General features: G+C 40.1%; 1 protein-coding gene across 3 annotated transcripts; it reads right to left on the bottom strand.

Annotated features, from left to right (window-relative positions):
• Positions 1-264: 264 nt before the first annotated feature.
• Positions 265-11,106, bottom strand: TCTN3 (tectonic family member 3). Of its 3 annotated transcripts, XM_062496831.1 has the most exons (10): positions 10,991-11,106; positions 10,799-10,917; positions 9,658-9,693; positions 9,247-9,321; positions 9,018-9,143; positions 7,789-7,884; positions 7,463-7,560; positions 6,724-6,889; positions 5,879-6,016; positions 265-2,956 (listed from the first exon to the last, which is right to left on the bottom strand). In XM_062496831.1, exons 1-10 carry the CDS (start codon positions 11,049-11,051, stop codon positions 2,735-2,737), a joined length of 1,137 nt encoding a protein of 378 aa, XP_062352815.1. In that variant the 5' UTR covers positions 11,052-11,106; the 3' UTR covers positions 265-2,734. The 3 variants fall into 3 exon arrangements, with proteins under 3 accessions (XP_062352815.1, XP_062352817.1, XP_062352816.1); XM_062496833.1 differs by having other exon boundaries at positions 9,018-9,086; positions 10,799-11,100; XM_062496832.1 differs by lacking the exon at positions 9,658-9,693 and having other exon boundaries at positions 10,799-11,100.
• Between the last annotated feature and the right edge of the window lie 486 nt (positions 11,107-11,592).

Here is an 11,592-nt window from a genome sequence, read left to right on the forward strand (position 1 = left end):
ACTGGACCGCCCTCCGTGAAGGGACCGCCGCGCTCCCTTCTGCCACCTCCGCCCACCCGGGCCGGGCCGCAACCCCGAGCCCGCAGCCCAGTCCACGTCGCCGCTCCGGGCACGGCCGAGGCCGCTGTGGCCAGCTGGGCTCGGCCCTGCCCGGCTCGGCGTGCCCCCACTCACCCGCCCGGCTCGGCCCGGCTCCCCCGGCCCGCTGCCTCAGTCACCGCCGCGGCGCGTCGCTTCCGGCCCCGCCCCGCCCCGCCCGCGGCTTCTACTATTGCTCCTGCTTTGAAATCTACAGCTACACATTCCAAAGAATCCAGGGGTATGTTTGGAACGGACTTTAAAAATTATTTAGTAAAGATCGTCTCCACTCGGACACTGTAAAAATAGACCTACTGCCTCAAAAAAGGGAGATGTTGGAAAGATGGCCCCAGCTAGAATGCTGGCAGCAGAAGAGTTAAGAATTTTCTCTCTGCCCTTTGACATGGAGTACAAACACTCAATTCCTGTACATCTGACATATAAGTCTGCCTTGTGTGTGACATTTGTCATAACATTGCCTGATAACCGAATTACAACACGGACTATTTCAGATCAGGCGGAGGGGGGGGAAAAACTCAACAAAGTAGACATGAAATACACTGCAATAGGAAACTGCAGATTCTAAACCCACATGCACTGCTGCCGCATGTCTAGAATTTGAATATGCCTTAATTCAATCTGGATAAGGTTATGGACAAAGCTCTTTCCAGCTCATTTTCCTGCTATGACAAAATGTGAAAGGAGCCAAATACCAGCTAGAAAATAGGACACGTTTGAGGTTAGGTAATTAATGGCATGTAATTACAATATAAGGTGATACATTCTTACAGAACTTCATGTATTTGCAGCCCAAAGAGTAAGCAGTATCTCTATGATTATACCTCAGTGAATTACCTCAATAAGGTAAAAAAACAAGGATGCCAGATCCTTTTCATTCAAGCCCTATCCCAACACAGTTAGCATTGACGCGTGACATTTGGGAAGTTCCTCCAAGTAACCATTTGTAATTCAGTCACTGTCACCTCTAATTTAATTTCCTGAACTTCACAAACTAGGGAAATGAGAGGATATGGGATACACTACAAATGTGTTCTGAGAAAGCTTTTCAAAGGTATTACAGGCACAGCTGAGAAGCCACATCTGTCTAAAAATCAAAGGTTGTTGCTGTACTGTGTACCAGTACAGTCCTCTGTAATACTGGAATGCACGCAGTTCTGAATGTTCTCACCAGCTTGGTTAGGCTGCCACAGAACAGAAATCAATGGAAGCTGCAGACACTTGCACGGAATTCATTCCCAGCTAATAAACCATAAAAACAAAGATAATGTGACATTAACCCAGAAGCTTTTATATGGGTTGTAGTTTTGTTTTACTTCTGTTATCTCCTTTGATATCCTGACTAATTTCAAATTTTTCAGTTTATTTTTGCATTGTTTTTTAGGTTTGTAATGAAGAGGAGCAACAGAGTTGCTATGTGCAGTATAATAGGTACAAAAGCAACCAATAAATTTTATTAAAAGTAGGCTCAGACATTTTTGGCCCTTACTGATTCCACTAGAGTATCTGGCATCAGATGGGGCATATTTTTCCATAATGTGAAGAAGATAAATAATAAAATCTTTGGTTAAAAAAAATATACTTCCATCCAACAGCTTCCTAGAACAATTGAGCAGATTTCCTGTGTGATGGTAGAGAGCAGACTAGAACATCACCTTTAACTTCAAAAACAATAAACTTATTTCCTGGTCCCAGAGACTGAGCCAGAGGTAAGGTATTGCAGTAATCTTCAGTCTCATAATACACCTACAAATCTTCCTAAAATATTCAATGTTTTAGCTTCAGAACTATTCAGAACTAAGTCTCTCTGATGTGCTATTAGAATTTTAGTGGTTATCATTTTCAGTTCAGTTCCTGTCTGGAGCAAGAGAATGTTTCTTATCTAGAAAAAACTCTATTCAGGCCCATTTCTTCCAGGGGAAAAAAAAAAGATCAGGAAGGAAGATGTTTTGACAAACTACTAAAATTCAACTTATTTCAGAATATGTGGCATTTACAATTACTTTGCTGTGTGCAACACTGTTGCTAACGTGAGCAGTGAATAAACCATGAAAATTTGAATGGAATATCTGTATTTGAAAAGACACAGAAAAGCAAAATTAAAAAAATGTCACAGAGGTGCAGTTGTCATCTTACAAAGACAGGTTAGGGGTGACCAGCACACATGCCTACTCATAAAATAAGAATTCAGACCCCCCGGGAGAGATCCTGTATCTTAAATGTTCGGTTGGTTCCATGGAGAAAAATTCTCCAACAGGGAGCTAACTGAAAGCAGTTTCAAAATGCTTTAAATGAATTTTGCTTCTCTCTCCATACTCCTTGGTTTACAGAGCATTCTTGGTTTCTGGGGACATGAACTAATCGCTTTAACCTTCTCTTCCTTGTCCTTCATTAATGCAATGTCCCTGGATCTCTACATTTCTCAAGTATGTCACTGCAGTGACATTCACAGATGGTTCACATACAGACAACAGGGACATGAGAGGACAAGCTGCCCGCATGGCTTAATCCAAGAACAGAAGGCAAGCAGGTATCACAGACATGGTATAAAAACCTAATGACCAAAGTCCATTATCTGGATCATATCCTGAATATATTAATTCACTAATTAAACTTTAAATACAGGCTCCATCTATTTTCAAAAGCAGAAAATACCATATATTATTAGAATCAACAATAAATACCCAGCCAGATCACCTCTGTAACTTCTTTCTACATTCAGGGCTATCTTGAATGGGAAAAAGATGTCAAATGGGAGTTTCCAGTGCCTTTGGGGCTGGCCTCGTGGAGGTTCTGGCCAATCTGTCATGTCAGTGAAGGTAACAACAGTTGCCACAGGTACCGTGCTCATGTTTAGAAACTGCAACAAGGGAAACAAAAAGAGTTTAGCAGTCTTAATACAAAAGACATACCCCTCCTCAATTTTCTAATTGAGGGGACTCACTGTAGATGACTGGTAAGGATGATTCTTTGGCACGGCAGGAATTAAGTGTCCTAAGTTTTCAGAGGACTAAGCTCTCTTTCCCAAAACTGATACTTAGCAGTTAAATTGAGGGTGTAGTAAAGCTCAGTAGCTATTGTGCATCCTATGCTACAGATCTCCAAACTGGCAGTAGTGACTCTAGTTCTGCTACAGTAAGCCTTCTTCATACCAGCTAGTTAGTAATAAGAACAGATGCAAACTAGCTTTATTTTTTATAAAAGATCACTTGGCTCTTTGGACAAGGGCTTGCTACCAGATAGAACTGCCACAAGATGCAATCCTATCAATAAATGTCAATAAATTAAAGCAGGGACCCAATACAATAATAAATTTATTGCTCACATTTTAGGATGTTGTTCCAGGAAGGAGACAGATCAGTGAAGATCAAACAGGGGATTGAACCTCTAAGGCCACAGTTCTTTTCTGTTTTAAGAGAATGCTGCAAGAAAACTAATACACTAGCTCTTTGAGCTACGTGGAGTTTCATGGCTACCTTGGGCTGATTAAACACCATGCTGCTGCCAAAAAAGCAAACTTGCTCCCTGCCCCACTCCCCAGCTCTGAATGCTAACATTGAGAGGGTATTTACTGGCAGCATGCCTTCTGTGCTTGCATAGGTTAAGCCAACTTGTGAAGCTACCACCACATTCACTTCCCTGAGAAGAATTTCAAAGATTGCTTTTAGAGCAAAATTCTGTAGGAAGCATTAAAAAAATTTGCAAGATAGAGTTCATGACTCTTAAGACAAAAAATACTGTGACTCTTACTGGGGATTTTTGTGGTAATCCTCAAGGCAAATTTAAAAATACTTCTGTGCTTAAATAAAAAAAAGAAAATGAACAATGAATTGGGCACAGTCCAGGTTCTACATGGAGTCTGCAGAGAGGCATCATGGTTCTCCTATCAATGAGTAAACAGACAATAGGCCAAGTCGCTCTAGTCAACATGAAGCCTCAAGATGACTGATTTAAGTGTCTGGACCTTCAAAAACTGCCTTAAAATCAGAGAGATTAGTGCAGAGAAAAAAACCCATACACAACCCCTCCTGAACAGCAACCATCAGAGAGAATGCAACCATCAGCAACTTCCAGCATGCTCTTGGAGAGCACTACATCATTTTACAATGTCCTGTATTTTCATAAAGTCCAAATACAACTGTGATTAGATAGTGTGGATAGGTTCCCTGTGTTCTGTGTTTTCTGGTCAGTTACTTAGGTAACTTCCCAGTGATGCAGTGTTGTCTAAATAAAAAAAGGTTTCTCTAAAGAATAATTAAAGGAACTAAAGGATAGTTCTCAGATAGAGAATCTGTAGGCTAAAGCTGGGAAGCAACATCATTTGAAAGTAATGTGCAGCCTAGTATGCTTACAAATAGCTGCAATTCCTAACTGCTGGCTATAGAGGAAGTAGGTCCCTTGCTAAAAGGTTTTTATTAACAATTCTAATTTTTGGATTGTCACTGATGAAATCAGTACTGATTTTAATGGCATAGGGGCTTTTTTGCTGCCAGGAACTTGCTTTCTTAACATTAGCTTTGCAATATGCCTCCAAGATCTAAAATAATTAGCATCAGATGCTCAAGCAAATCAAATTTGAATCTCATTCTTCTTGATTAGCCAATCCTGAGAGATTTGCACCCTGCACTTCCACTAGGATGCAAGTCTTCTTTCTCAGACAGAAATTTTGTTAATGAAGCCATTCTAAAAAATATTTTCATGGGAGGGGAGTATCAGTTTGCCTCAGGGCAGTGTAAGTTTTACATGGTTAACATCTTCCTACCCTCTTTTCTTCATGTATTTTGCAAGAAGGGAGAACAAAGAGGTTCCACGAGATGCATTCAAACAAATGTGTAAAATCTCATTTAGAACTGAGTCTGAAGCTCAGAGTATTAACAGATCAGACAGACACATTCCATGTCACACCTCACAGCCATCAAGCCCTTACATAGAAGTGTAAACCTTGAAATATATCTGCTGCCCAAAGTACTATGTGATTCATAAAAAAAACCCCAAAAAAACAAAAAAACAAACCAAAACAAAACAAACAAACAAACAAAAAAAAAATCACAATGGGATCCACTGACACATGCTTGAAAAAGACTGCTCACTGTCCTCTGTGGACTTGTGAACTGACACATTCCTGCTGGTGTCACAGAAATACAGAATGGTCTGGGCTGGAAGGGACCTTTAGAGGTCACCTAGTTCAAGCCTTCTGCGATGAGAAAAGGTGCCTTCAACTAGACTTGGTTCAGAACTCTGTCCAACCTGGTCTTGAATACTCTATATTACAGCCTTCCTCCCCAGTTCTCCAAATATGCTGCTGTCAGCATTAGTCACTTCCTCAGCTACCTGCTGGTGATTTCAGAAGCTACAGAGGTACAGAAATATCTTCTTGCACAGATGATCAGCATTCTGTGGAGTCTGTGAAATATTACTCAACTCATATTCCACATCAAGGCTTTAAGAGACAGCTAAATTAACATGGAGTTACTGAATGTTTGTAACTACAACTTTACAGCAACCATAACTGAAAGTTTAAAGATGAGTCCTTAAGTGGAAGAAAGTGGTTTAGGGTTGGAACGAAGGTACCTTTTCCAGTTATGCAACTGAGTGAGGACAACTACTGAAAAGACCACAAAACAAGCTTGCTCTATAAAAGGCTACCATTGCAGCCAGACAACTGCTAAAATTCAATGAATCTCAACTTAGTTTCAAGACCGTTTGATTCCTTGGTTCTTATATCATCTGTAATGCCCCTTTAATTATCTCTGTGTGTGAGGGAGGGTTTTTAATTCCATACCCTGAGGGGGTGACACTGGTAAAAGTGCCGTGCACCCAGTATTTGAGCCTGTGGGTTGGACAGGAGGCCCACTTTAGTCCACAGTATCTGTACCTCCAGGGTCACAGGAACCATACAACAGGAAGTGCAATTCACAGCCTGAAAAATAAAATATACCCCAGTCAACTTAATATAGTATTTTAAAAGTAATAAAGGACCATTATGGTCAAAGTCTAATATTTTGGATAATACAAATCACAGAACCTGAATCAGTCACTTCAGCACCGGTCAGAACAACCACCCATTCTGGAGCTACATCCATCTCATCGCCATCTCAGTTCCAATTAGAATTTGTCTCAGCTTTACCACTTGGATTTCACATTCCATTAAGACATTCCCCCACAGATTAACAATCATTACAGTACAATTGGCTCACAAACTTTAACCTTATTAGGTAATATAATAGGATATAAATATCCCTATAAAAATACTCCCTATGCTGGAAAAGCAAGGAAGGATTATAATAATAATTAATAAGAAGCAACCAGCTACTATCAGTTCCAAAAGACTGTTAGAAAACTATGTAATATAACACTGGATTCAGTATTTTACTCTTTTTGCCCATTTAAATAGCAAAAAGATTAAAGAGATAGGAAATATGAGGGTTTGTTGGAGTTTTTTGAGGTTTTTTTTTTTTGTTAAGTACTCTAATAATACAAACCATAATGACTCCTTACACATATGAAGACCCCTGAGAGTCATAGGATCATTATATAAAAATAGTCCAGATACCCCCACCTCCCCAAGGCCATACAAAGACACGAAAGAAAGAATAATTACAAATGGTCTTCTTGCATTCGTATTACCTGCACACTGCAGTTCTGAATCAGAACAGTCATCCACTCTTCTGCCTGGGTTGAATGAGCACTGCCGGTTATGGCAAAGTCTCCTGTTCTGTTCATCCCCCAAAAAGCCTTGTATAACTTCTGCTGCATGTAACTACAGTTACTGTCTTCCAGTACTGGGGATAGGCTGGAAATGAGAAAATAACCTTTTAGAAAGTGATTTCCAGGACCAAAAAAAACCCAAACCACTACCAACATCCTTTTTTGCACTATTTCTTCTCCTCTTAAACTGAGTCAAGAAATATTGGTATTAAACAGATTCAGTTTCAATCTTCTCTGCAGTAAGGAAGAAGAAAAATATAGCAGGGTAATGCATGATAAGGAAAACTGACAGCTCTTTAGCTGTATTATCTCCTCAGTGGTCCTACACTTGCCCTGTCAAAAGAACAATCCAAATCATCAAAATAACCACTTTTTAAGATTCGCTCCTCAACTCAACTCTTGCCCAAGACATATTGCCACACTAGAGCCTCAAAATGTCTCAGAAGACCTTCACAATGTTCAGATTATTCTAGGAGTCCACCATCTTTCCTATATTCAAGTTCTCTCAGGAGTTTATGAAAGATCTGTAGAGATCCACTGGTGACCTCAGGGAAGGACCCTGGCTCCCCAGCAGTACATGAGAGACTACAGAAAAACATGCCAAGGGAGTCCACAACTTCCAGTTGTCAGAAAGGATGATTGCAGAGTGTGTTGTTACCTGATTTTGCAGCCTGTTCTCATATTCCTTCCAAATTGTACCATGTGTCTGAGGAACTGTGAACAACTTCCATCACTTTCACTCCTTAATATGCTCATCTGACAGATTACACATCAAGAAGACAAACAAAAGTATAAACAGACAACATACAACACTCATCTTGTATTTAACAATCCACTTGCCCCGTATTCCTCCTTAGCCCTATCAGGGCACTATAGAAGTCCAGACAGTGTAGTACCAGAAATTAAAACAAACAAACAAACAAAAAAAAACCCAACAAAAAAAAACCCCAGTGATAAACAAAAACTCATAGCAGATAAGGATACATGTTGCACGGCACCACTGTTTGCAATCAACAGTGGTGCTCCAGTGATATAGCCAGGGTTTCCACTTCTCAGCAACATATGAGAAAGAGTCCTGGTCTACAAAGTCGCAAAGGGAAGAAACAGAAAAAGAGGAAAATATTAGCACCCATGACATCCATTCATCTCCAAAGATCAAATTTGCATTCTCAAAAATGTAAATGTAAGCTGTTTTTGAATGACTGATTATTATACACAACTTAAAACTACTTGATTCCAAGGTCTGTTTCCTACCTGGCCAATTTCATTTGTAGTCCAGGAGGTTAAAAAAAACCTGAATGTCAGTATCCTGAAATGTGGATAATACCAGGAAAGCTCTCAATACAATGAATTGCTATTGCTCAACATTCCTCTCTGAGGAAGTGAACAGATCTGTCGGGCCAGTTCTACAAAAGAACTGCAGAACAAACCCTGCCTTAACCCTGATTCTTAGTGGACCATTCCACTTCTAAATGGTTGTACGGCATGAGCCTCTGGGCATAACTTCAACAAGATTGCACTGCACACTCACCAGCTCCTCAGGTCACCACTTACCCAATTTTACATTGTCTCTACGGCATGATTTATGTGAACTTTACACACATTAGTATTTCCCAGATTTCTACCCCCTTCAAAGTACCTTTCTTTCCTGCTGCAAAGGCAAAGTTAGGTAAGTACCTGGAATAAACTTAGTAACTTCGGCCACAAACACCAAACACATCAGACACAGCCCTAGCTTCAACCCTTTCCTTCACAAGACCATGCTGCTGACTTAATTCATCCTCTTCCCTTCTACCCCAACAAACAAACAAAGACCCAAATCGACACAAAATCCCCCAAAACCCTAAACAAAAACAACAAAAAAAATACCCCCCCCCCCCCAAAAAATCAAGACAAAAAACCTGAAAAAGCGTCAAAAACCCCAAAACAAACAAAAAAACACCTAAACCCAAACCACCAAACCAAGAGCAAATACAGTTATAAAATAATCAGCTCCTTGAAATTTGTGCAATGCTGAGCCTGGATTTTTCCTCTAGCATGGTTTACTTCAGACCAGAAGTGCCTCCCTTCCTGTCTTCAAACATTTACACCTCAGGGTTCTGTTACTACTATACCACAGTGACACTGTTCTAACTTTTTCATCTGTACAAAAATGAGTCACAAGCTACAGACTACAAACTTGGTAAAATTCCAGGGATGATGTGGATACTAACCCAGAAGTGAACAGTGAAGTGCTGCTGCAGAGAGGATCTGGAGTTCCCAGAGATGTTGCTCACTTTGAACTGAACAGAAACACTCTGAATCCCACTTGTGCCACTATATTCTAACTCGTAGATCACCTGAAAGTCCAATTTAGAGAATAACAGGAGGCAAGGTAATAGGGTGATTGATGACTTCAAGCTTGTGTTAAGCTGCTCTAAAACTAAAGAAGATTCACAATACCTCAGAAACAACATTGGTGCATGTGTTGTCTTTCATCTGGGGAGACCCAGGTGGTGAGACTGCAGTGACATTTACCTGGAGCATATTAACAGTTAGTAACTGTTTAAAAGGAGAGTGCATTTTTTACTCTTTTTCACTGCTTTTCCATGCAAGTCAGATTCACCTCCCTGCTGTAGTTGTGATCTAGGGGCACATCATACTGCTCCAGATCCCAAATCTTTTCCAGGAAAGTAGGCTCCCTCCCTGACTTTATTCCTATCTATGCCCATTCATTTAAAAATACACCCTTACTTCTGCTCTTTTTTTTCTCTAATGTCCTACTTTTATTAAGAAAAATCTAGTCTCAGACACAGCACATTCCCATTTTCCCTTCAGAAGCAGGAATTCTTTTCATTGGCAGCAGAGACTGACCTTCACGGACTGCATAACAGCGTCATTAATTGGGACCTGGGGAAAATAAACAAACTGTTTTACAATACCAATAAAAAGCTAAGTAAATTGCTGTGCTTGCAAGTGACTAGAGCCATAAAATAATTGCGAAAGAATCTGAGTATTATATTGACAAAATTACTTTGTTTATTCCAGATGTGAAAACTTGTTATCATTTTGTAATCTATAAATCAGAGACACATTCCACAGAAGGCATTTTAAAATACCAAAAGACAAATTTAAGCTTGGCCCTACTAATGTCCTGCAGAATGCAGGTACTCTTAAGTGTCACATCTCTGATCCATTCCAGAAACTCCATCTTCTGCAATCAAATAAATACTTCAGCATCCAGTTAAGGAAAAACTGAATTTTGGCAACAGTGACAAAGAAATCCCTGAAAATATTAATTAAATCTGATCACTAGAATATTGTCTGCTAGTTAAGCAGATTTAGATTTCCAGTATAAAGGTAAACTGAGCCATCAGCCTTAATAAGTACTCCGATTTACAATGTGGTTTTCTCTTGGAAAACCAGAAAAATTCTGCAAGGTGAGAGGAGACATTTTCATATAAGCATTCAGTAAGACCAGAAGAATAGCCCTGAACAATAAATTGGTTGCTTCGAATTTATTGTCAGGATAAACAGTAGAGAAACTGATATGGATATAAATAGAGTTAATATTAATAAGGGCCCTTCAGAATGATTTTAGAGGTAACACTTTATGTAAAAAAACCACCCTAATTCTTTACTGAGAACACGTACTCCTTGGTTGATCAAGCTGATAGAACAGACAGGAATACTTTCATAAACCATCTGTTTAAAATGCAAGAGAATTTTAGATAAACCACAAGAACTATGAACTATAAATAAAGTACCAGTTTAAATACATTAAGAATTTGCTAATAACGGAAATTTATTGGAAAGTAGTTTGAATTGAAGGATTATCACTAGTCATGCATGACATTTTTAACAGGCTTCTCAGCAAGAAGGCCTCAGCAACTGGGAGATGAGGAATGACATATCAGATGACCTTCAGTTTTATGCTTACCTGAGGTCCCAGTGGAAGGCAATGCAAAGTCAAACAACTAGGATTTTGAACAAAAGCAAGAATTATGAAATGCACCTTTAGCACAGTGAAGTCACGGTAGTAGGAAGCAGCATCTAGGGCAGGGTCAGTCATGCAGCTCTTGCTCAAGTTGGCAAAAATACGAGTACAGCTTGTGCTTTTACTGTCCAGGAAGCCTGGGTGAGTTAAGACATGACAACAGATAAACAGAAGCAAAACACCCTAAAATATTCTTCCCCCTTTACTAACCAGCAGGATTTCCATCAACGCAAAGTCCACTGGGTCCCATTTTTACTGGCTGTCTAAGCATGCTCAATACAGATGATGACTCAAAGTAGATTAGGATTGGATCACCAGCCTGAAAAGACAATTTGGAGAAATCACAAAGTTACAGCGGAACACTAAGGCCAAGGACAAGAGACAAATCTATACTTCTTTGGATCCAGTTTTGTCTAAAAGGCTGTCCAACCACTTACATACAAGGCAACTGACCAGAATAATTTTATACACCTAAGGAATGGAGAATACTGAGAGAGAAATAGTTCAGCAATGTGCTCTGGTAACAAAGAAGGCCAGCTGTGTCCTGGGGTGCATCTGGCTCAGCATCACCAGCTGCTAGGGGGAGGCAATTGTTCCACTCTGCTCTGCATGCTGGTATGGCCTCACCCTGAGCCCTAAGGGCACTTCTGGGTGCCACAACATAAGCCATAAAGCCATTGGAGTGCATCCAAAAGAGGGTTACAAAGATGGTGAAGGGCTTCTCCAGGGGAAGCCAAGGAATGGCTAAAGTCACTTGGCTTGTTCAGCCTGGAAGAGACTGAGGGGAGATCTCATTGCATCCAGCAGCTTCC

This window comes from Cinclus cinclus, chromosome 7 (genome assembly GCF_963662255.1).
Source record: "Cinclus cinclus chromosome 7, bCinCin1.1, whole genome shotgun sequence".
Lineage (NCBI taxonomy): Eukaryota > Metazoa > Chordata > Aves > Passeriformes > Cinclidae > Cinclus > Cinclus cinclus.

What these genes read in the sequence shown, in the direction of transcription:
- TCTN3 (XM_062496831.1), bottom strand. Translation starts at nt 11,051, where the DNA reads ATGCTTAGACAGCCAGTAAAAATGGGACCCAGTGGACTTTGCGTTGAT. An exon ending in AGAACAGGCTGCAAAATCAG is followed by an intron (nt 6,890 to 7,462) that starts GTAACAACACAC and finishes TCTCATTTCCAG; the next exon opens with CCTATCCCCAGTACTGGAAG. An exon ending in TTCAGAACTGCAGTGTGCAG is followed by an intron (nt 6,017 to 6,723) that starts GTAATACGAATG and finishes TTTATTTTTCAG; the next exon opens with GCTGTGAATTGCACTTCCTG.